At 42.6% G+C, this 26,207-nt stretch overlaps 2 protein-coding genes across 28 annotated transcripts in view; one reads left to right on the top strand and one right to left on the bottom strand.

Annotated features, from left to right (window-relative positions):
- Positions 1-6,792, bottom strand: part of SDCCAG8 (SHH signaling and ciliogenesis regulator SDCCAG8) — a 160,426-nt gene extending 153,634 nt beyond the window's left edge. For 5 of the 14 annotated variants that reach the window (XR_006289727.1, XR_005224810.2, XM_043543352.1 and 2 more), the window contains exon 1: positions 6,006-6,262. Coding sequence is in view for 12 of the 14 variants with exons in the window: in XM_043543352.1 (XP_043399287.1) it covers positions 6,006-6,060 (55 nt within the window). In the remaining 2 variants the exon portion in view is untranslated. Of the gene's footprint in view, positions 1-6,005; positions 6,263-6,326 lie in introns of those variants that run through there. The other 9 variants (XM_037895332.2, XM_037895328.2, XM_043543347.1 and 6 more) reach the window with 6 other exon arrangements.
- A 28-nt stretch (positions 6,793-6,820) lies between these two features.
- Positions 6,821-26,207, top strand: part of CEP170 (centrosomal protein 170) — a 188,873-nt gene continuing 169,486 nt past the window's right edge. For 13 of the 14 annotated variants that reach the window (XM_043543343.1, XM_043543345.1, XM_043543344.1 and 10 more), the window contains exon 1: positions 6,821-7,114. The gene's annotated coding sequence lies outside the window, so the exon portion shown is untranslated. The remainder of the gene's footprint in view (positions 7,115-26,207) is intronic. The other variant, XM_043543338.1, reaches the window with a different exon arrangement.

Here is a 26,207-nt window from a genome sequence, read left to right as displayed (position 1 = left end):
CCTAATAAAAACAGTTTCAGAGTAGCAGCCATGTTAGCCTGTATTCGCAAAAAGAACAGTACTTGTGGCACCTTAGAGACTAACAAATTTATTTGAGCATAAGCTTTCGTGAGCTACAGCTCACTTCATCGGATGGAAATAAATTTGTTAGTCTCTAAGGTGCCACAAGTACTCCTAATAAAAACGGTTATTCTTGGGCACCTTTTAATATTGGAATTTTATTGCATCAGTGTAAACAATAAAATATTTGGTGCTGTAGAGATATTTTACTGATGTACTCAACTTGTTAATAAAAAAAGAAAGTTAAAGATTGGAGTCAGCAACCTGTGAAGCAAAATATGATGCTGAAGAACTTACTATAATTCAAGGGTATGGTGATCAACTTTGATAAAAAAAAATTACTGGGATAACAATTAGCTGTTGAAGCGAAAAAAAGAGAGAAAGTAATGAGCAATGTTTGCAATGCCTAAACAAGAGAGAGGTTTTTCAGATGTTGAATCTTAAAGGCCCTCCTCTATAATGAGGCACTGAAGCCACCACATTCATGAACTCAGATATACCACAAGCGTTCTTTGAGGACTAGTGGAGATGCAAAGCAAAAGAATCACTTACCACAATAAAGACAAAGTTAAAAGGTGAGCTGCCCAAAAGACATAGAGAACAGTTTAAGATAATAGTACAATGACAGAGGAAGTGATAATTTAAGAGGAAATAGTTGCTAAGCAACACAATTTGAGGGAAAATAAGAACCACGTTCATGCTAAATGGGTATATATTACTATGATAACAACTGAGGTCAAAGACCTAGACTGAATAGCTTTTTACAGGAAAATTGCTGGCAGTTATTGGCTATAAATACAAAGGAGGGCCCCACTTTACACAGGCAGATGTCACATGAGTCCTAATAGGAAAAAAGTTTGTCAGAACAGTGCTTCTCAAGCTGTCTGATGTGGGGGACCGGCAATTTTTTTTTCCAATGTGCGTGCAGACCAGCAGCTGATAGCTCATGGACAGGCACCAGTCCGCGGACCACCACTTTCAGTAGCACTGTGTTAGAAGGTTGGAGGCACTGGAACCATAATCATAGCAGATTCAGGAGCATAGGAAAGTGAGTCATGTGCAACAAGTAACTGGCCTATAAGGGAAACAAATTCTCTTTTTCTATCTAAACCCATTCACTGAAAACTGGGGGGAAAAAACCAAAACCAAAAAAACCCAGCAACTGACAGACAGCTACAGAAAGATTTACTGAGCAAAAACATACAAACTTCACTCCAACCACATGTAAACAGCCAAAATAGCACATAATGTACTTCTAGAATACTGTTTCAGCCAAACAAATGGTACATCTAAACCCATTAGAAAAGTAAAAAAGTAAGACCAAAAATACCCATTCAACCGAGTTAGGACTTGCACTGTCTGATTGCCTATTTATCACTGGAAATGTGAGATATGCAGCTTCATAAGAATAATGATTACCTACATCTTGTCTGTATTAAAACAGAACTTCAGACATTTATTTTAAAAAGTTAACTCTAATATTTTAGTATGTAACCTGAAGAGAAAAAAAAAGATAAACCACTTTTTTGTAATTATTTTCTTGAGCAGCACGTTGGAAAGGACTTTTAGGTTTCCTAAATAATCTTTATTACTTCTCACACCATAAAAAACAGAAAACAGACTGCTTAATTGTTCAGCTGAAGTTAACTGAGCTCATGCTCTTAACTTCTGATAACCAAACTGTTTGAATTCACTATCATGTTGTTTGAATTGCCATATTTGATGGGTGAGTTTTACATGAAACTATTTAACACCAGATCAAAAGAGTGAGAAAAGTAAAAGTTTAATTATTCAAAAAGAAAATAGAATAAAAACACTTAATAGACTGAAAAAATATGATATAATGTACTAATCTTCTGAGCCAAAACACTGAATAAGAACATGTATAACATGCTTCAACTGCTTCCCAAATGGTTGATTTCAGTAATGTTTTTAGGCAAGCTAGCAAAAGCAATCCATGTAAACAAAGCGAGGCACATCCGAACTTTGAAAACCTTGTCAAAGGTGCAGCAGGCATAATGGCCAAGGGTAAACCAGTGAGCAGCATAAGGACTTGATAAAAGCAAGACAAGGCTAATGAGGAAAGGAGGGACAGGTCACATGTTTGACAAATGTCAATTGGAGGGTTTGGAAAGGACATGCTTCCTCTTAAATATGGGTTTTGTGACAAGGCATTCCTAGTCTAAGGGCTCGTCTACACAAGGAAGTTAGTGCACAATAAACTAGGGTATAAATACAAAGCACAACAGCTATTCAGCACTAACTCCCAGTGTGGACAAACTTATTCCTCACTAAGAGTGCCTTTGTGCTGTTTAGCTTAGCCCAAAGGCACTCTTAGGGCTTGTCTACACAGGGGAGGGGGTGAAGAAGTGTAGTACAGCAAGTCAATCCAGTCTATTTAACTCACAGTACATAAACCAGACTAATAGCATGTGTATAGGACAGGTGTGCCTCTTTCAATTTGAATCATTCTGTACACATGGCAGTGGCTTGGTGCTTACTAAGCACGTAGCTTTCTTGATGCCAACTTGCAGAGAGCATAAGGATTACAGAAACCCTCTGGGTCTTGTATTTATATTCTAGTTCACCAAAGGGTATCATGGGAGGTCTCTAATAAAAACATATGTCACACTGGTGATCAACATCACTGTGAAATGCATATACAGATGGTATATAAGAAGTTTATATATACACACTGAAAATTATGTTCTTGAGGTCTATGCCTAGGGATAGGTCACAAGCGAAGGTGAAAAGCAGAATTTCTTTCAGACAAGGAACATTTATCTGTTTATATATAAATTGAATATTCTCTGGTTCACAATGGGCAACCATTAGCATTCTAAATCAAATGCTAATGAAGAGCTGGCAGGGACTTCAGAAGAAAACTAACAGGAATAGGGCCACCCTATCTTGGGGTGTATATCAAAGGTTTGTTTGGGGAGGGGAGGGAGAGGACAAGCTAGCACCCTGTCCCCTAGGAAGTAAATGGACAGTGAGTTTGTTTCATAGAAGGGGGATCTCAACCAGGCTTGGTTGAACATGCTGGAAGAAACTTTGGGGGAGATAAGCTTCTTTATGCTGTAGGATAAACTGTTAGTTAAATTAAGTCTCTAGAAACTTATGATTGTTTTATATGTAACTGTGTTTCCAATATTCTTACTCATTATCACTTGAATCTTTGTTCCTGGATAACAGATTTATAATGAAAACAAGAATAAGTTTATCTAAGTGTTGTGTGTTCAAAGGAGCTGTGTTCCAAAATATAATTAGTAAGCTGCAGCGTACTGTTCCTTTAGAAACAGTAGGCCTGTCTGTGAGTGTTCAGTGGACGCTACATAGGTACACACCAACCCTCGAATCCTTAATATTCTATCACTAACCCGCACAGAGACAGCAAAGTCTATGGAAGCCCAGAAGGTAGTGCTTGTGTTGCCAGAGGCTGTTGGTTTCAGTGAGCTAAAATAAGCTTGCTCAGACAAGACTTTCTCACACTAAAGGCAGGAGGTGGTGAAGTGCCTTACAACCATGTGTATCCCTGCAAAGCATTACAGGGCAATGCCATGGGAAAGGTACCATTGCACCATTTTATAAATCTTGGTAATGCTCAGGAGATTATTGATAGCATTTGACACGTGGAATTACCAAACTGCACTAGGACAACTGATGGGAGTCATGTGTCTATTATTTGTCACAGGCTCACAGGGTTCAGAATTCATAAACAGAAAGGAGTATTTCTCCGTAGTGCTCAAAGGCCTGATTGACCACTTTGGCAACTTCATAAACATCAATGCAGTGTGCAAGGCAGGTCTTAAGGAAAACAGTGCCCTGGGCGAACTGGTATTTTGGCACACACACCGAATCACCTCTGACCCCACAGGCCCCCCCTAGCTTTTCCCCTCACCCCCATCATCTCCAGGCCCTGCTGCCTCACCGCAGTGCTTAATTTGTATTGAAAGGTCATTTTGGGCTCCCTTACACGCATTAAAGTCTGTATGCACATCAAACATGCCAATTCAACTGTTCAGTCATGCACAAGAGTCTCCAAATCCAACCCCTTTGTGTCCCCCACATCCAACCCTGCCCCCTCTCCCACATCTAGCCCTGCACCCAGAGCGGAAGCTGCCATTGCAGCCTGGCATGCATGGACCAAGCAACCCGACCCAGCAGCAGCAGAGGCTTTCCCTCTCCGCACTGTGCCACAGCTCTCCGCTGTCCAGGCTGCTAGGGATTCATTTCAGCACCCCCAGACCCTAGATGCTGCTGCTGCTGCTAGGGGCAGGGGTCAGCATCTCCGCAGCCAGCTCCATGCATCTACAGGTGGGACCACAGCTTCCACACACTCTCCTTATTCCTCCCCGCCAATTTGAAGCTGTCTATCCCCCATACCAAGAGGAGCTGATGTGGTTTCCAGCAGGAAGGCATAGCAAGCAGAGTGGGACCCAACCACACTCCCTCCATACAGGACCCCCTGCCTCCCTCAACACCATGCCTTGTTCCGTAGCTCAGATATTTCTAGGGCCCAGAGAGGAGCTGATGGGATCCAGCAGGAGGACTTGACAGGTGGAGCAGGACCCAAGTGCTGGCTGAAGTCCCAGCTGTGTAAGATAGTCACTGCTGCATGGCCAGGGAATGTCGGTGTGCAGGCAAAATTGGACTGGCATTGTGACCTTGCACATGGGGTCACAACGCCCCTGATATTTGGCCCAGCTGCCCCTCCATCTATACAGAGGGGCAGCTGGGCCATATTTCAGTGGCATTGTGACTCTGTGCACTAAGTGCTGGAGGGTGCCACTCCAGGCTGGATTTCAGGTGCTGGAGCACACACATACTCCCTCACCACCAATCCAGCAGCACCATACCCCTGCCCTCTCAGTTGCATGGGCCTCTGTGCACCTACATAGGCTATTTGTCTGCTAGTGCTTTTATGCCATCACTGTGTCTGCACTAGAGGAGTTGCATCACTTTAATTACTCAAAGTGGTAAAACCTGTGTGTGTATACAATAAGGCCTCATGCTGCAACTGATATATCATTAAGTGTTTCATTTCAGTGACATGTACATTTAGAGCTGGTTGAAATTTTTCAAAATTTCAAAACTTTCCATTTTAGGAGGAAAAAAATTGAAACCTTCGCTTCCCCCCCCCCCCAAAAACCAACCCTAATTGTATTGTAGATTGGACTGCTCAAAAACTCTACTCCTCTACAGTACGGATATTCCGGTTGTCCAAGCCCCTTAGCGAGTTAGATAGAATGCACAGCTGAATCTACAGTAAACTGTGGTTTTGATCTGAGGGTTGCTGCTATTGGAGCTTCCAGAGTGTTAAAGAAAGGGGGATGGGGGGAGGCGCAAAACAGCTGATTTGGAGCTATCCCCCCCTTCCCCAGTGAGTTAGAGGGTATGGGGATGTGGTGGAAGTCTGGCACTGACTCAGCCCTATAGTGGTGGAGAGTACATCGTTTGATCTGAAAGCAGTGGGCCCAGGGACAGTGGAAATCTTAGTCTGCTTCACTTGATTCAGCTGGCTGGGATCGTTAAGATAGTGTAAGGGGTATCCGCTCCGGTAATTCTACCCTACTATAGTTCAAAGTTTAGAAGACACGGTGAGTAGAGAGGTGGAGAAGGTGGTGCAGCCCCAGGCAAAGAAGCCAAGTAGCACACGGTGGCGGGGCAATGGCAAGAAAAGAGCTAGCACGCACTGGCGTGGGCCCATGTTGCCAGCAGCCAGGTAGGTGGTGGAGGGCAGGCAGCACTGGGAGGCAGTGGGCCACGGCAGGCACTGATTGAGGTGGCGGGGGAGTGGACACTGCCAGAAGGGTCCCCGCTGGCTCAGTGCTGCACACAGCGGGACAAGCGACAGCACAGAGAGCGGCCCTGAGACGGGGCCGGCACGGGCGGGACTGGGGCAGCGAGGCGGTGGCCGTCTCGGGCGCGGGGACCCTACTCACCTCGAAGGCTTCTCTGATACCGTTCCAGGTCGGACTCCTCCCGGGCCTCCCGCATAGGGGCAGGGTCCACGTCTCACACCGTGAGGCGACGCCCGCTCAGGCCCTGGCCTCTAGCCGCAGCTCCCCTTCTCTGCAGCCTGGAGGAGCGTGAGAGTTAGGAGCCGTCCCGAGCCTCCCGCTCCCGAGTCCCGAACCCTCCTCTCCTCCCCCAACAGCGCTCGGGAGCCGTAGTTCCGTATCGTTCACTGTCCCCTCCCACCCAACGGCCAGGGGATCTTAGGAGAACTACAGTTCCCACAGGGCTATGCGGCACCAACCTACCCTCCTGACCTCAAGCAGTTTGGGAGCCTGTTGCTAACCAACTAGGAAACGGTCTTCTCGGCCCCCAGCTGAGCGAGTCGCCTTCAGAGCTCCGCCCAGTAACGCGGCACGTACTCACGCTGTGTCATCCCGAAGACTACATCGCCCAGCATGCAACGCGCCATCCTCTGAGCCCTGGGAGTTATAGTTCCTACGGGCTACAACCTCCCCGAGTCTAGAAGAGAGCTGCTGCGTTCGGCTCTCTCCCTTTGTATGCGGTCAGATCGCACCTGCGCACTGCGCAACTGTTCTGCTCCAGCACATCTGTTTCTTTCCCCGCAGTGCCTGGGTGAAGCGCACGCGCAGTAATCTCAGGCAAGAGGGAGTCCATGTTTTCCTCCTTCACGCTGTGCCCCTTGGCGTATGCGGAATGTGCGCCCGCTTCGCAGGGGAGTTCGCGCCTCCATTGTCTGGATGTGGCGCAAGCGCACTGAGAGTTCGCTGGGGCGCCCTCAATCCCCGGGGCGCCTGCGCAGTAATTCTCGGAGTCGGGACTCGCACTCTGTTCGCCCCTCCCCCCCCACGCATTGTGTGTGTGTGTGATAGGGCGGCGCTTGCGCAGTGCCCGCGCCCCGCTCTGTGCCGTTAGCCGCTATGTCCAGGGAATAACGTTAGAGCGGTTGCTAGCGTGAGACCGACAGAGACGGACGGACCCGGAGCGTCCCGCCCCCCTGGCGACGAGGAGATGGCGGGTCAGTGAGCGGCGGCGCTAGGGACACCCCTGCCCAGCGAGTCTCCTTCGCGGGGGGGTAAGTCATGATGCTCCTGCCCCATTCCCCTCGCGGTCTGAGCTGGGGCGCCGGGGGGTTGCATCGTCCGTCCCTGCGGGGGAGGGGGGGTGCTCCCACTTCCCCCGTGCGCCTCCATGGCCGCCGCCGCCCCCTTTGCCGTGCCGGGGGGGCGTGCGGCTGGCGCTGCCCCAGCCTCCGAGCTGTCCGCCTGCGCCGGGGGGCTTGTTCCAAGCGACTCCTCCCGGATTGCTGGCTGCTGTGCACCGTTCCCACCCGGCGGCCGCCGCCGTCGCCTTTCCCTGCTGCTCCCCGCCCATCAGCCTGCGCTGCCCACGGGCGAGCCCGAGCCGCCGGCCCACGCTGGATGCAGATGGAGCCGCTAAATCGCTTTCTTCCTCCCCCTCCCCGACACAGATGTGCCCCGCGGTGGGGGGGAGGGGAGCCTTCCCTATTCCGCTGCCCCCGCGGACAGAGGCATCCCTTCCCGTCCTCCCTCACCTGGGACGGCGAGTCTCCTGCAGTGTGGGCTTATTGTTTGTAGCCAGGGTCTTTTTGTTTTTAAATCTCTCCTCCCCCGTTGACGGATTTTGTTGTTTCATTGAGTCCTTTTTATTTTTGAATCTTCCCCCGTTTCAAAACGCCCCCTAGTTGGAGTCCAGCAGCCCCCCCACCCCCCCATAAGGAAAATGAAACTCTTCCTTTAATGTGTGTGGAAAGGGAAATGAGAAAACCCATTATCTCCCCTCTTATTTGTCTACTTCCTTTCTCTCTCCCTTTCTTTCTCTCTATCTTGAGTATTTTGATAAGGTTTCTCTCTAATTGTTAACAAAACCCCCACTTCCCGAATATTTGATAGACATGGGTTCTTACAAATGTTTATCAGGAAAAGGTAAAATAATTTGCCTTTTGCGAAAGAATATGTTGGAGTGGAAATGAATGGGTTACTAATATAACACAAAGCTGATGGCGCTTTTCAAATATAAAGCATTCTGTGGAAGAGGAAGCTGACTCGACTGAGAAGCAGATGACAGTTGTATGGATGAGCTTTATTTCATGATCTCATCCATGCACTGCTTGGAGCCGGATGCTAGTGGTTCTGCAGTGAGGGTTGGGGGAAGGAGGAGGGATTCTGTTCAAAATTGTCTTCTGGTATATTTAGTATTCAGTAAATCCAGTCTATTCATTGGCATCAGGCGGGGCTACGGTTGCGTCTCTGAATCCAATCAGAGAAATGCCAAATGCATGAAGCACGCACCACAGCCATTCAATGTAGTAGTACTGTATGTGTATGGACATTAGGAAGCTGACTCTCAATGAAAGGTAGCTGAGAGCATGAGATAGTATCCAATAAGCTAACAACTATCTTAAATATTTTTTAAATGAGTTGACAACAGGCCACCTATTCTGCAGGGATTTAACGGGGAGCGGGAGAAGGTTGAGGAGTGTTTATGGTTTAGATGAATTGAAGATATGACATGCCTGTTTTGGATCTTTTGTCATAAGGTGATGTGATGGGTAAACTTGTGAGTTAACCAGGCTCTTCTCAGTTGCAGTGAAATTAAAGGTATTCATAAAGTATTCAACTACACTGATCAGGTACCTCCATGGAGTCCCATTCAAGTGAATGGGTCTGTGCGCTGGCTCAGGATTTGCCCATATAAAACAGTATGCAGAACCAGAGCCAAAAATTATAACATTAATATGAGCAAAACCAAAATTAAGAGTTCATGACTAAGTAAAACTATTTTCCCATGGTTGAAGAAGAACTCTGTGGAGATTGAAAGCACATCTCTTTCACAAATTAGTCCAGTAAAAGATACTACCATACCCACTTTGTCACTCATGCTTTCACATGACTAATTTCCAGGTATTCATTGTGCCTAAGTGTTGGAGAACATATCTTATCCAAAAAGGTATTAACGTGAAATTTGTTTGCTTTTAAAAAATGAGTTTAAAAACAAGTGCTCTTGAGCTTTTCTACCAATATTTATGTTTATGTAGTTGCACTTCCCTGTTTTTAAAAATGTTTTTTTCCTTTGTTGCTCAATGAAAGGCTCACAGAAACAGGGGAAACTGACTAACAAGTGGGAAAATAGTGATGCTGAATATACACAAAATGTTGTCAAAACTACAAAATAATCAAGCTGGAAAAGATAACTTAAAGATTAGAGAAAATATATTTATCTAGAAGTTACTTGACAGTAAGTAAAATATTTTCAGACAGTGTTGCAAGCTAAACTGTAAGCCATCTCTGTAAAAACTTTATTGCGATTTCCATCTTTGGCTCTGATTTTTATATAAAATATGCTGCATTTACAAGTTGATTTGTTTTGTTTTAAAGCTGCCAGCATTGCACACTCAGCCTGGGATCTGAAAGCCAGGATGGGATTTCTTTCTTTCTTGTGCTTCATCACCAGTAATTTCTGCAGTTAGAATGTAGCTTTCAATTCTGATGATATATAAACCAGAAAATAATCCACTTCACTCTCTTGGATCTAGAAAAGTCTACTTGCTCACTGGTGGCTGGGAACTCGGACACTTCCCTTAGTAATTGGAACAAGGCCTAAACCATCAACATTTGCAGAATTTGATCTTTCATTTAAAATATTGTTTCTAGCCCTTATGGATGCAAATATAACTTATTTAATGTTAACTAATTCTGTGCTGGATCCCTGATTCTCTAAACAGATTGTTCCGGTGGCACAGTTGTTCTGTTAGCTTTGGCAAGCAGAATGAAATTGAGGTGAATCTGATTAGTTTCACTGTAGTTCAGAACTCCCTGAGAAGCCGCAAAACTGACCAGAATCATATCTGTCTCTCTGTGTTACTACCGAGAAATCTACTAACAGCAGAGACAGGCATTGCAGCTGTTCATGAATTAGGAGAATGAAAAGTTGCAGAATCCCTTACCGCTACTTCTCAACAGCCATGGGGTTGTTAGAAGGACAGCATAGCAGAGAACCCTCCTTTGCAGAAACTGTTGCCTGGAGCAGTGGAAACCCTCACACATTCCAGCAACCAGGAGACTGTTGAGGAATGGGGAGAAGAGAGAGAGCCTCATCTCTTCTTGGGGCTTCTGATTTGTTAATCAGAAGCTGGAAATAATAAAGGTGAAGCCCCCAAGAAATGTTTGAGTACAGCAACTGCTAGGAATTCCAGCATCCTCCTTTTCCCTAGCAGCAAAGGGTTTTGTAGTGATGGTGCCAAACTTTGTCCGTTGATCTTATTGTAGAGCTTTTTTCCGTCTTTTGTACTAGCCTCTGGCTATTAAGTTTCTGGTACATTTTTAAACCTCACCCTCATCCTGTAGCTGTATTGACCAGCATTTCTTTTTCTGCCTCATTCAATACATTTCTTCAACAAATAAGTCAAAGACTTATGGACAGTTGCCTCCTTCTCTATGCTACCGTGATTCATCAGTAGAGCTGAATGAGGCAGGTGTCTTACGGGGGTGGGGGGGGGGGAAATAGTATGTGATCATGTAATTAAAGATTCTATCCTATCTTGACTTTAGTAAGGCTTTTGAAACTGTCTGATATGACCTTCTCATAAACAAAAGAGTGAAATATAGCCTAGATGAACTGAATATAAGATGAGTGCACAACTGGCTGGAAAACCATACTTAGAGTAGTTAACAATGGTTTACAATTGAGATGGAAGGACATATCGGGTGGGGTCCTTAGTCTAGTCCAGTTCTATCCAATGTCTTCATAAATGATTTAGATAATGACATAGAGAGTATACTTATAAAGTTCGCAGACAGTAACAAGCTGTCACGGGTTGCAAACACTTTGGAGGACAGGATTAGAATTCAGAGTGGTTTTGATAAACTGGAGAAATGGTCTGAATTAAATAGGATGAAATTCAGTAAGGACAAATGCAAAGTACCATGCTTAGGGAGGAATAATCAGTTGCACACGCATAAAATGTGAAATGACTGCCTACAAAGGAGTACTGCAGAAAAGGATTTGGGGATTATAGTGGATTACAAACTAAATATGATATTTAGTTGTACTTTTAATGTATTATGTAATATTGTTGCAAGAAAAAGCAAACATCGTTTTCAGCTGTATTAGCAGGAGGGTTGTAAGCAAGACATGAGATGTAATTCTTCCACGCTACTGGCCTCAGCTGGTGTATTGTGTCCAGTTCTGAGCACCACACTTCAGGAAAGATGTGGACAGATTGGAGAAAGTCTAGGGAAGAGTAAGAAGAATGGTTAAAGGTCTATGAGGAAAGATTGGAAAAAAAAATTGGGGTGGTTTAGTCTCTAGAAGAGAAGACTGAGGGGGGACATAATAGTCTTCGATACATAAATGGTTGTTATAAAGAGGAGAGTGATAAATTGTTCTTCTTAACCACAGAGGACAGGACAAGAAGTAATGGGCTTAAATTGCAGCAAGGAAGATTCAGGTTAGACCTTAGGGAAAATGTTCTTACTGTAGGGATAGCACTGAAACAAATAACCTAAGGACATTGAGGAATCTCTGTCATTGTAGGTTTTTAAAAACCGGTTAGACAAATACCTGTAAGAAATTGTCTAGATAATACTTAGTCGTGCCTCGGTGCAATGGATTGGACTAGATGACCTATCTGGGTCCCTTTCGCTCCTACATTTCTGTGATTCTGTGAATTCACATGCACAATGAGGCAAATTAAGGTTGCCCAGGCAACCTTAATTCTGACATTTCGTAATTTTTGAGTGTTTCACTTTGCATCCTTAATATTCTTTTATTGTAGTTTGTGTGTGTAAGTAATTGTGAACATACAGTAGACTTGTAGAGTTGAGGTTTATTTTCCATTATAAACTCAAATTCACCCACCTACTCATCAAAAATCCTCAAAAGGCCATTTCCACTTTAAATCTGCGTCTATGGCCTGTGGCTAGAAGATACTTTTTTAATGCAAATTAAAGGTGATTTGGACATATTGTTTTTGACAGATGAAATTTAGGAAAACCTGTTTTTAATCATGTTTGGTTTTTAATTCATGTAATTCTTTTTTGTCATGTCTTATGTCAAAAGCAACTTGTCCTAAAAACTTAATAAAGTTTAGTCTCAACACACTGCAATGGCTTGCAAACTGGATTAGTTTTGAGATTGGGAAAGGCATCTTTGGCAAGATTCACAACTGTATTAGAAAAGTCAAAGTATCCTGTCAGGCTTAGACCTCCTTTTAAGAGGATGTCATATGACTAAGTAAGTTGCAATTGCAATATGTATACTATCTACATAGACAGTCAAATTAAGTGTGTTAGTCTAAGTGTCTTAACCATTGGTTAGCTGAGGGAGGAGCATTGAACAAGTGTTTTGGGCTACATCATCTAACTGGCCATAGTTACAAAGGGAGGAGTCACATAAGCTTCACTTATTATCATTTGTAATACATCTGATCATTCCACACCTGAAGCTATTGAGTTTTATCCAAAGATGGCATCTGATATCAAAACTAGGGGTCTGCACTGTTGGATCTGTCATGATAGGCATTGGCTTTGTTTGAAGCTGGTTCTTGGCAATGGCAGTGATGTCGGCTTCCTTAGGGAAATTGTCCAAATGGGGTGCCTTGAGCTAGGACAATGGCTCAGCTGAAACACATTGTTAAACAGGGTACACGTGGCATGTCTTTCACCTTAAGGAACAAATTCTGCGAGGCGACTTGTCACCTTGTCACTAATGTTCAGAGGGGTGATGTTGGACAGAACTGGCAGTCAGACCAGATTGCTCAGTCTTATGGTACCTGTTGTTATGTACATGGTTTCATGCTGGTGAGCATGTACATACAGCTGAATTTACTTCTTCATAAAGCTGAGCCACTCCTGGGAGCAATAGCAATAGAACAGCACAAAGAAAGCCTGGAATTTCTTAGTGTCTGCACATTTGGTCCCCAGTGGAAAGTAACACTCGATATCAGAGTGAATGTGGCCTGTAAAGTAGTCCAACTGCAGTATTTTCTCCACATGTGAGATGTGGTCTAGGATGTGGACCTCTAAAGCCCTTAGAATAAGTCCTTGATCCAAAAACATATGTATCTTTATAAAATAGGTATTAAAAGAACAAAGAATGAAAGGTGGGAGGGGGCGTTGCCCCGGGGCACAGTTAATGTTATTTGGTTACCTTAACTGTGACTTTTCATATTTCTAATGTCTATTACCTTTAGAAACACAAGTCAAAAACTATTGTTTAAGTACTACAGTGTTCTTGTACACTGAAAATACTTATCAGTAAGTAAATTTTTTTGTCTGAAACAATATACTTTATGTTGGAGATATCGATTACCAAATGTTGACAGAGCCTGTGATTGAACCAGTTTTGCCCTTTAGTCAGGTTTGGTTATTTTGAACTATTTCGGGTATTGGAAAAAATATTAAGTGAACACCTTCATCAGAAATGCTTCTGCTGTTTTGTCAGTGAATCATTATTATGACTGATGCATATCAATCATGTTTTACAGAGTCACTTTAACACTGGGCTAAAAATTCATAGATTTTTAAAGCCAAAAGAGGGACCATTGTTATCATTGAGTTTGACTACTTGCATGACACAGGCCATAACATTTCACCTAGCAATTCCTGCTTCTAGACCTGTATTCAAGTATATCATGCTCAAAAAAACGAATCTATTTACCTTCTACTTGTCTACCTTCTTTTAGTAATGCTTAAAAATACTGGTGGTGCTTAAATAGTCTTTCTCCTTAACATCTCATTTTCTGTTGCTGTACTGAGGTCACAAGGCTAAATTTATAACCTCAATCACTTCTTCTTTAACAGACATTTGTTATAAATAAAGGATTATTACTTGTGCCCATGGTCAAGCCGTAGAAAATGAGTTGTGTAGTATACTTATCTTCAATAATAGTAGGGGAAATAGAGAAAAATACTGGCAAAATAAGTTGGTTTTTGTTTTAAAAGATCTGTTCCGTGTATGTTCCATTGGGGAAAGTCCTCCTTTGTCACCAGTTACTCTGTTTAGATTGTGCCAAAATAATTTCAGTGCATTCTTATTGTACAGAGCTTTAAGGAAAGCTCTTACATACATAAAAAGCTTCCAGTTAACATGAAAACATTTCCCACTCACCTATCACTGTAATATTTATAAGTATATTATGGGCATAGGAAAATAGAAATAAACATAACTCCGTAATAGCAGGGGAGGAACGGGGGGAAGCTGTTGGATTTAAGACTAAAATCTAAATTAGACACTTGCTCTTGTGACTGTAATTTTTTTGCAATTTGCCAAATTCTCATATGGTTAAAGACCTGCAGGCTAATCAGATTGATTGTATCAGAATTGCAGTATTTTTTTGTTTGGGGTTTTTTGTTTTTGTTGTTTTGTTTTTTTAATACACTAATGTAGCTAACATTTATAAAACGCTGTAAAGATGAAAATCACTGTGTAAGAATCACAGAAAGTTATCACAAATATGCAATCAGGGTTCATGAAACCATAAATGTAAATACTTACTTGTAAAAGTTAATTAAATCTCTTATACTTAGGTATTTAGGTTTTTATGTGAGTTGCAGAAAAATATTACCTTTCGTCATGATAGCCAAATACTGTTTTCTTTCTTAGAATATATATTCGTGGAGTTTGAAACCAGAATTATCCCTTATATCATCTAATCTGACCTCCCAAATAACATAGGACATAGAATTTCAGACAGGAATTCCTCCATCATCTGCAAAACTTTGTGCTGAGTGAGAGCATAAGTTTTAGAAAGACACCAAGTCTTGATTTTAAAGTCTCTAAGTGATAGAGGAATCCTTCTCTTTCGTAAGTGGTTCCAAAGATTAATAACTTTCACTTTTAAAAACAGGTACCTTATTTCCAATCTGAATTTGTATAGCTTCAGCTTCCAACAATTAGATCTTGTTATACCTTTTCCTGCTAGATTAAAGAGCTGTCTTTTATCAGAATCATGTAGGTACTCGTAGACGATTATCAAACCATCTCTTAACCTTCTCTTAGATAAAATAAATAGATTGAGCTTCATAAATCTCATTGTAAGGTAGGTTTTCCAGACTTCAAATTGTTGTTGTAACTCATCTGAGCTCTTTCTAATTTTTCAGTTTCCTTCTTTTGAAATGTGGACTCCAGAACTAGATACTGTAGTTCAGTAATGATCTTTATCAGTGCCATGTTCAGTGATGCCACTTTCTTACTGCTTCTTAATATTTCCCTGTTTATACATCCAAGTATTGCATTAGGCTTCTTAGCCATGGCCTCACGCTTGGAGTTAGTTGGTCATCCACCAGGACTCCTAAATAGTAATGTATTAATCCTAATGTACTTTTGAATTAAGAAAATCTAATTAAAATGACACAAATAATTTCTTAGCCAACTTGCCAGCTGAGACCACAAATAGAGATAGTCAGCCATAAGAGTATATAAATAGTTTTGTATGTTTCTAAACAAAAGCTCTCTTTGGTTCTGGCTATTTGGTTTTTATGGTCTAAAATTTTTATTGTTGAGTATCTTCCATGTTCAGGAGGAAAGTCCTGCAGGTTGCAGAAGGACATTAAGGTTTCCTACACTGTTTGTTTTCCCTGAGGTTCTTTTAAATCCATGATCACCTTTGGATGACCTGGATGATTATTCTGACAAATGGAGCTGAAGAGTTGTATGAGTTTGTGTCGCTGAAGAATGTGCATCATTGCAGTTGTGTATTACCTCAGTTTACTAAGGGGGAAGTACACAAGTGGATAATTTTTTTTGCCTTGGTCATTTTAAGCTTTTTTCAGTAACTTCCATGTCTGATGAAGAAACAAGAGTACTAGCTGTGTTTAAAATCTACCTGTTATTCTGCAAACATAGTATCTAATATGTTTGTCAAATATATTCAGAGCTCCCTAATGTAGTTGAAAGGTTATTACTGTCACCTTATCAGCGCTTCACTGTGGATGCTCTGAAAAGTGCCTTTGTAAAAAATGGCCTCTTCTTACTATACAAATCTCTGCTCCCATGTGTATTCAAAGATCTATCTGCTCATTTTTGTGGCTAAAATAATATTCCACTACTTTTTATTCCTGTTAGCACTGAAGCACTATGGAACTATACAAGTGTAACTGAGGGAGAGCTGGATTATATTCCTGCTCATAATCTTCAGAATTGTTCATGATATTCCAACCACAGGTCCAAACTCTCCTTCAGTTACACTTGTAAAATTCCATAGTTTCCAATGATGTTGTTCAGGTATAAATGAGGGTAGAATTTGGTCTTTAGAATTATTATTTTGGGATGATGTATAAGCCAGAATCATAATTAATGAGGCAGGACTTTAATGAGAAGGCATTCTCTTCTGTGTTCAGTTTAACTTCTGTTTGTCTAAATGTTAAAGCTGTCAATGATAGACATAAAAAAGTGAAATGTTGTTATATAATTTGTTGGGAAATAGTCAACATGATTTTTGTAAAGGGAAATCATGCCTCACCAATCTACTAGAATTCTTTGAGGGGGTCAACAAGCATGCAGACAAAGGAGATCCAGTGGATATAGTGTATTTAGATTTTCAGAAAGCCTTTGACAAGGTCCCTCGCCAAAGGCTCTTAAGCAAAATAAGCAGTCATGGGATAAGAGGGAAGGTTCTCTCATGGATTGGTAACTGGTTAAAAGATAGGAAACAAAGGGTAGGAATAAATGGTCACTTTTCAGAATGGAGAGAGGTAAATAGTGGTGTCCCCCAGGGATCTGTACTGGGCCCAGTCCTGTTTAACATATTCATAAGCAATCTGGAAAAAGGGGTAAACAGTGAGGTGGCAAAATTTGCAGATGATACAAAACTACTCAAGACAGTTAAGTCCCACGCAGACTGCGAAGAGCTACAAAAGGATCTCACAAAACTGAGTGACTGGGCAACAAAATGGTAGATGAAATTTAATGTTGATAAATGCAAAGTAATGCACATTGGAAAACATAGTCCTAACTATACATATACAATGATGGGGTCTAAATTTAGCTGTTACCACTCAAGAAAGAGATCTTGGAGTCCTTGTGGATAGTTCTCTGAAATCATGCATTCAATGTGCAGCGGCTGTCAAAAAAGCGAACAGAATGTTGGGAATCATCCAGAAAGGGATAATTAATAAGACAGAAAATATCATATTGCCTCTGTATAAATCCATGGTACACCTGCACCTTGAATACTGCATGAAGATATGGTTACCCCATCTCAAAAAAGATATATTGGAATTGGAAAAGGTTCAGAAAAGGGCAACAAAAATGATTAGGGTTATAGAACTGCTTCCATCTGAGGAGAGATTAATAAGACTGGGACTTTTCAGCTTGGAAAAGAGGCGACAAAGGGGGGATATGATAGAGATCTATAAAATCATGAGTGGTATAGAGAAAGTAAATAAGGAAGTGTTATTTACTCCTTCTCATAATACAAGAACAAGGGGCCACCAAATGAAATTAATAGGTAGCAGGTTTAAAACAAACACAAGAAAGTATTTTTTCACGCAATGTACTGTCAGCCGCTGGAGCTCCTTGCCAGAGGGTGTTGTGAAGGCCAATACTATAACGGGGTTCAAAAGAGAGCTAGATAGATTCATGGAAGATAGGTCTGTCAGTGGCTGTTAGCCAGGAATGGTGTCCCTAGCCTCTGTTTGCCAGAAGCTGGGATTGGGTGACAGGGCATGGATCACTTGATGATAACCTGTCTGTTCATTCCCTTTGGGGCACCCAGCATTGGCCACTGTCAGAGGACAGGATACTGGGCTTGGTGGACCTTTGGTCTGACCCAGTATGGCCGTTCTTATGTTTCAGTTGTTCATTTGAATATTTTCATAGTCAGTACTTTTTATCTGTAATAAAATAACCTTTAAAATATTGCATTGTAATTATTTTGCTAGACTAGACTGCAGATAATTAGGTAATTAATTTATTATGGTTACATTTTGCATTGAATTGCACCTGTTTCAACCTCACTGAAATTTTTTGGCTGTAAGTCAATCAGAATTTGTCCTGGAGCATTAAAACCTGTGTATGACATTCTCCAGGTTACAGTCTGGACTATTGGACAGCTGTGTCCCCTCAGCTCTCTAATTGGGTGCTTTTTACACTGTTTTGCAGTGAGAATGACTCGTCGTCTGTTTAGACATAATCTCTAGCATGCAAAATTGCGACCAGCTGAATTATATGAGTACTTCTGGCCAGCCACTCCTGAATTCTATTGCAGAGTGACACCAGCAAATTCCCAGTCCCAGACTTGTCCCCAGAAATGTGCAGCTTGTACTACCCAGGTCTTTTCTTCTGTGCAGTACAAGGTCAAAGAAAGTCCATTTCATTAATAGAAAACAATAAGCACAAAGCCTGTTATCTCGAACGGAGTTTCCCAAACACTTTTAAGTGAACTAAAAAAAAAAGATTTTTCTCACCACATGCTCACAGCAGTGTGGCTGGATCTGTCACCCAGAACTACTCGCCCGGTTCAATGATGCTGCTTTTGTCTTTCCAAACGTTGATGCCGTGAGTAGAGAGACTTCATTTGTGTCCTCTGTTCCTCATTTTAATATCTTTCCCTCCTCTCTGAGAATCATCTCCAGCTGGGGTTCAGGTGACAGCAAGTCAGTCTGCCAAGATGTAAATTTTTTGCTCATACCGTTCTTCCGGCCAAAGAATGGCCACTTAACCCTGTAATAGTCCACTTGATTATGTTGACGCCTGGCTGTGCTGGCTGGCTTTTCTGTCTCTGAGGAACTGGTTTGAGCTGCTTTTCTAAACAGCAGTGTTTTACAGTAGAATCTTAAGTTTACATACAATGTTGCTACACACACTTTACCAGGACAATAACGTTCAGTAGACTGAGTTTTCAAATGATACCTCACAAGGCATACTTTGTATAGAATTTATCATAGTCTTGTAAAAGTGATGAACATAAGGCTGCAGTTTGTCACACTGTGTATATAAGATTTTATTTAAAATATTATTGTTAAGACTAAAGTTTTTATTACGTATGGTGTTGCAGTTTCTGTAGTAAGTACTAGCCAACCAACTTCTTAATTCAACTTCCAATCTCTTGTAAATCTTTCAGTCCAAACATTCTACAAGAAATCCTATACATAGTGTTTTCTGTTGAATCCTACTTTGAGAAATGAAGTTGCATGCCAAGTTTGGATACTAGATATAGGCACTATGTGGTATTTCAAACTAAGATAGACATTCTTCAAGTCTTAAAATGAAGATGGGAGAAGCACGACAGACACGGCTGTTTAAAATAATAATATAAATAAATTATGCTGATTTTATATTATTATTTTATATTTATATCTTCTAGCATTTAGCTGTCTAAGGCTAGGGTTCCTAACTTGGAGGGGTGCCAGCTAAAGAAAGGTGCCTGCCTTTGGTCTGTTCTGTAGCATGGTTGCTGGGGGGCGTGCACTTCTCTGTTTCTTTAGGTGGAGTTATACAACTCTGTTCCCTTTGATCTTGGTTGTACCAGCAAGCTGCAGGGAGCAGTAGTGCGCAATACTGGTGTGGGGAGGTCGAGAACACGACTGGGAAAACCTTTCTCCCACAACCTGAGGCTTGGGAGACAACCAAGGTAATGTGGTATCCAAAGTAAGAATAAAAAATAGAAAGATAGACCAGCAAAAAAGAAACTGCATGTATAAGAAATAAGAGAAGGAAAAAGACAGCAGATATACAGAGTGTCCAGAAGACACGTGAGATGCAGCTAATGTGTATGATAGCTTGAAATAAGTGGGGGCCATAGTGGTGGTCAGGCAAGCACGGGGCAGAATCAGCCCAAAACTTCTGGGGAACCACAGAGCTAGAGTGGTAGTTGAAATAAGAGAAGATTAAACTCGTACAGATACAGACAGACATCATCTTCCTTTCCAAATGCAAACAGATGGACATCATACCAAAAGGACTGAAGGTAAAAAATCCATTACAATCTACATACCACACAGACTATGCTGGCAGCTTGTGCCACATACTCTCAAAGAAACTGCGGAACCACCTGATCAGCATCCTCTACAGCAAACAGGGAAAGATTAAGGATGAGCTCTCAAAACTGGATACTCTCGTAAAAAAATAACCTTCCGCACAAGCTTCCTCGTGGCTCGCCTTTACAAAAACTAGACAAGCCATTTACAACACACACTTTGCTTCTCTACAAAAGAAAAAGGACACTAAACTATCTAAACTACTACATGCCATAAGGGGCCACAACAGTGGTTCCCTTAACTCACCCAGCAATATTGTTAATCTAGCCAACTATACTCTTAGCCCAGCAGAAGAATCTTCCTATCTCGGGGCCTCTCCTGCCCTTCCACCCCCACGAACGTGATACAGTTCTGTGGTGACCTGGAATCCTATTTTCGATGTCTCAGACTCAAGAAATATTTCCAACACACCTCTGAACAACATACTAACCCACAGAGACTTTCCTACCAAGACTACAAAAAGAAGGATTCTGGGTGGACTTCTCCTGAAGGTCAAAACAACAGACTGGACTTCTACATAGAGTGCTTCCGCCGATGTGCATGGGCTGAAATTGTGGAAAAGCAACATCACTTGTCCCAGAACCTCAGCCGTGCAGAACACAATGCGATCCAGAGCCTCAGAAACAACTCTGACATCATAATCAAAAAGGCTGACAAAGGAGGTGCTGTCGTCGTCATGAACAGGTCAGAATATGAACAAGAGGCTGTTAGGCAGCTCTCCAACACCACTTTCCACAAGCCATTACCCTCTGATCCCACTGAGGGTTACCAAAAGAAACTACACTATCTGCTCAAGAAACTCCCTGAAAAACCACAAGAACAAATCTGCACAGACACACCCCGGAACCCCGACCTGGGGTATTCTATCTGCTACCCAAGATCCATAAACCTGGAAATCCTGGACGCCCCATCATCTCAGGCATTGGCACCCTGACAGCAGGATTGTCTGGCTATGTAGACTCCCTCCTCAAGCCCTACGCTACCAGCACTCCAGCTATCTTCGAGACACCATTGGCTTCCTGAGGAAACTACAATCCATCGGTGGTCTTCCTGAAAACACCATCCTAGCCACTGTGGATGTAGAAGCCCTCTACACCAACATTCCACACAAAGATGGACTACAAGCCGTCAGGAACAGTATCCCCGATAATGTCACGACAAACCTGGTGGCTGAACTTCGTGACTTTGTCCTCACCCATAACTATTTCACATTTGGGGACAATGTATACCTTCAAATCAGCGGCACTGCTATGGGTACCCGCATGGCCCCACAGTATGCCAACATTTTTATGGCTGACTTAGAACAATGCTTCCTCAGCTCTCGTCCCCTGATGCCCCTACTCTATTTGCGCTACACTGATGACATCTTCATCATCTGGACCCATGGAAAAGAAGCCCTTGAGGAATTCCACCATGATTTCAACAATTTCCATCCCACCGTCAACCTCAGCCTGGACCAGTCCCACAAGAGATCCACTTCCTGGACACTACAGTGCTAATAAGCGATGGTCACATAAACGCCACCCTTTACCAGAAACCTACTGACCGCTATGCTTACCTACATGCCTCCAGTTTTCAATCCAGACCACACCACACGATCTATTGTCTACAGCCAAGCTCTACAATACAACCGCATTTGCTCCAACCCCTCAGACAGAGACAAACACCTACAAGATCTCTATCAAGCGTTCTTACAACTACAGTACCCACCTGCTGAAGTGAAGAAACAGATTGACAGAGCCAGAAGAGTACCCAGAAGTCACCTACTACAGGACAGGCCCAACAAAGAAAATAACAGAACGCCACTAGCCATCACCTTCAGCCCCCAACTAAAACCTCTCCAACGCATCATCAAGGATCTATAACCTATCCTGAAGGATGACCCATCACTCTCATAGATCTTGGGAGACAGGCCTGTCCTTGCTTACAGATGGCCCCTCAACCTGAAGCAAATACTCACCAGCAAGCACACACCACACAACAAAAACACTAATCCTGGAACCTATCCTTGCAACAAAGCCCGTTGCCAACTGTGTCCACATATCTATTCAGGGGACACCATCATAGGACCTAATCACATCAGCCACACTATCAGAGGCTCGTTCACCTGCGCATCTACCAATGTGGTATATGCCATCGTGTGCCAGCAATGCCCCTCTGTCATGTACATTGGGCAAACTGGACAGTCTCTACATAAAAGAATAATGGACACAAATCAGACGTCAAGAACTATAACGTTCAAAAACCAGTCGGAGAACACTTCAATCTCTTTGGTCACTCGATTACAGACCTAAAAGTTGCAATTCTTCAACAAAAACACTTTGAAAACAGACTCCAACGAGAGACTGCTGAATTGGAATTAATTTGCAAACTGGATACACTTGAACTTAGGCTTGAATAAAGACTGGGAGTGGATGTGTCATTGCACAAAAGTAAAACTATTTCCCCTTGTTTATTTCCCCTCCTATTGTTCTTGTAAACTGCTGGAAAATGGCCCACCTTGATTATCATTACAAAAGGTTCTCCCGCAACCCCCCCCCCCCCCCTGCTCTCCTGCAGGTAATAGCTCACCTTTCCTGATCACTCTTGTTAGTGTGTATGGTAACACCCATTGTTTCATGTTCTCTGTGTATGTAAAAATCTCCCCACTATATTTTCCACTGTATGCATCCAATGAAGTGAGCTGTAGCTCACGAAAGCTTATGTTCTAATAAATTTGTTAGTCTCTAAGGTGCCACAAGTACTCCTTTTCTTTTTACGGATACAGACTCACACGGCTGCTACTCTGAAACCTTTCATTTTTTGTCATTTCCATTCTACATGTTCAGTTGGCTTGGGGTGGAAATATTTGCAGTCTGAAAAGTCCCTTATTTTCCTTTTAAAAAATTCTCGTCACTTTCTTGGACATCAAAATAACAAAGGCTATTGGTATCAATTGCATTTATATTTTTGGACTTATTTTAAAGAAAAGTGTCTGTTTTTAAATTTAGCATAATTCACCTGGCTTTTCACAAGTGTTGAGCCCCCCTCAAATCTCTCTGATATCAGCGGAAGCTACAGATGCGCAGCATCTTTGCAAATCAGACATTTCGTGCTTCCACCTATAAGTCTCGTTTGTTGTACTCGGCTAAATCATCAGAGATATGGAGGAAGGAAAGGGGAAAAAGATGGGAAGTGTGATGATAGGGCATAGAGCAGGAGACTGATGATAGCTAAGCTACCAAATAAAATTTGTGACACAGCAAATATATTTTCTAGTTATTTATCTAGTGTAGCTTTAACTATTTCGTGCTGGAAGCCTGCTATTAACCTCTAATATGTTAAGTTCTCAAGCTTTTCACCCTCATCTTTTCTGGAAGGGAGGTTGTCAATTTGACATCTAATCAATTTCAGGCAACGAGCTAAAAGTAGTTTTAGGTATTATGCCTGTCTCTTGAGTGTATGTCGAATTTGTTTTTGTTTTTACAATCTGACTCTCTTATTTTAAAAAAAAAAGTTTCTTTCCTCAATTGCTCTGAAAGACCTGCACAAACAATGTAGAAACTGACTGGAACAGCGAAAATGATTATCCATAGGGTGCTGTAAAATGCACAAAGTAAGGGAACTAGAAAAAATAAAGATATTTCTGGTTTAAAAAAATCTATTGCAATGATGGTAATCTTATATATTATATTTAGGGCTGCAGGTTTGTCATAGCAGGGGAAAAAGGCATGTGTAGCATGGCTTTCTCATTTGTCCATGACTTTCATGTGTCCACAAGTCACCCTGCAAAGGTAGCTAATGTCCCACACGGTTGGGCCTAGCTCCATACTCTGTGGCTCTTCAGAAGTTAATATGCGGCTCCTTGCATAGGCACCAACTTTGGGGCTGGAGCTACAGGTGCCAACTTTCCAGCATGCCAAGGGGTGCTCACTGCTCAACCCCTGGCTGTGCCACAGGCCCTGCCCCCACTCCACCCCTTCCCGCCCCCTCCCCTAAGCCTGCCATGCCCTCGCCCCCCTCCCCCCCCCCCGAGCCTCCTGCATGCCACGAAACAGCTGATCGGGGGCTGGGGGAGCTAATGGGGGGCTGCTGATGTATTACTGTGGCTCTTTGGCAACGTACATTGGTAAATTCTGGCTCCTTCTCAGGCTCAGGTTGGCCACCCCTGCTCTTGGCTTTGCGACCTGGCACACTGTATTGCAATGCTGCTCAGGTTTGGCCTCTCATGATGGGGAGAAGGAAAGAGGAGGGTCAAACCTGAGTGGTGGTGTGACCCTGCACTCCATATGGCAAAGCTCAGAGCAGGATGTCAGGCCCAGCCCCACCAGACACAGAAACTGCAGCAGTTGCACAAAACATGGATATACATGTAAATCACATAATTCAACTTCTCAGGTGTCACTTCATTCTCCTGTTTGGATTATGGAAACAGAGGAAGAATGGAATTCTAGTGATGAGGAGGTACTGATCCACCAGGAACATTCACATCGTTCTTCTTCCTTTCACATGACAAAACTGTCTCATCCACTGTGCCTGTGACAATTAATTAAAAAAAAACCTTTTCAGGAATTACTGAAGTGCATGACAGAGACACTGGAAGTCCCATTAGAAATGTTACAGGAAAAGATGTACAAATTATTTGATATTTTACAGCCACCATCTCAAAGTAGAGTTGCTCTTCCTGTAAGTGAACAAGCTAAAGATCTTTGGGCTACCCCTGCCTCAGTTTCAGCAACTTCACAATGTGCTGTTGGGAGATAGTCCGTGCTGTCCAAAGGTTTTGAGCATTTTTATATTCATCCAGCTCCATCTTCACTGGCTGTTACCACTGTAAATGAAAAGTCGAAACAATTGGGAAAGTCAGCTCCCACACAAAAAGAACCAAAGAGACTAGACAGTTTTGGAAGGAAAGTTTATTCATGAGCTTGTCTACAGGTTAGGTTAGCTAATTATGCATAGATTCCAAGACCAGAAGGGACCATTGTAATTGTCTGGTCTGACTACCTATGTTGCATAGGCCATAGAATTTCCCCAAAGTAATTCCTAGAGCATATCTTTTAGAAAAACATCCAATCTTGATTTTAAAGTTGCCAGTGATGGAGAATCTACCACAATCCTTATTAATAAATTGTTCCAGTGGTTAATTACTCTCCCATTACAAATGTATGCCTTATTTCCAATCTGAATTTGTCTAGCTTCAATTTCCAGCCATTGGATCATGTTATACCTTTCTCTGCTAGATTGAGTTATACTGATTGCTTCACTTGGCTTTGCCAGTTGTGGTTCTTTGATCTCCTGATATTGTTCAGCCACCATTTTATCATGCTTCTGTTTCAGAACAACATGATATCACAGAATTACAGCTTAGCCAAATCCAGTATCGCTACTGATCTTTTAGCCTGGTTTTGATCTCATGTAAAATGTCTGAAAACATTTGTGGGCAACTGGAGGAGAAATTATCATAGCCAATACAGATTATGGCATACTAATCTCATTTACCTGTTTTGACACAGTACTCCTGGGGGCATTCTGCGTCAAAAAATTAAAAATTCTACGCACAATATTTTTAAATTCTGCAAATTTTATTTTGTCAAAATAACGACTTAAACACACCAGTTTCAATTATTTTGGTAATTTATTTCAAAATACCTATCAGCAGTATGTCTGCAACAATACAGACATACACAAAAATTCACCCAGGAGTAAAGAGTTAAAAGAAACTCCGATGACGACCTAGTTCCTGTTTCACTGTCCCTCCCCTTCCCTTCCCCCCTGAACCGGGGAAGGGGCAGACACCCATAACTCCTCTCCCCACAGAGCCCAGCCACAGGGCCCCACTGGCCGAGATATTCGCACCCCCCTCCAGAGCCCAGCTGTGGGACCCATCTTGCCCAGACACCCACCCCTTCCCCCGCAGAGCCCAGGGATCCAGAGGGATAAACATCCTGATGCTCAGTCCCAGGCTTGCGCGGTTTCCTGTGCGCTGTCCACTCCTTCCCTCAGGGGATGCTGGGAACAGCAGCTGCCAGAAACCCTCTAGCTCCCTTCCCTGAGCAGTGTTTTCTTTGTGTGAGCTGGGTTTTGCCAGGTCCAGCGGCCCCTAATGGCAGCTAGCAGCATTGCAGCCCATTTCTGTGTGGGAAAGGAAATTCTGCACACACAGCGTTAATTTCTGCAAAATTCTGC

Source organism: Chelonia mydas, chromosome 3 (genome assembly GCF_015237465.2).
Source record: "Chelonia mydas isolate rCheMyd1 chromosome 3, rCheMyd1.pri.v2, whole genome shotgun sequence".
NCBI classification, from domain to species: Eukaryota; Metazoa; Chordata; order Testudines; family Cheloniidae; genus Chelonia; species Chelonia mydas.
The sequence above is the reverse complement of the archived record's forward strand: the minus strand, read 5'-3'. Positions and strand labels throughout refer to the sequence as shown.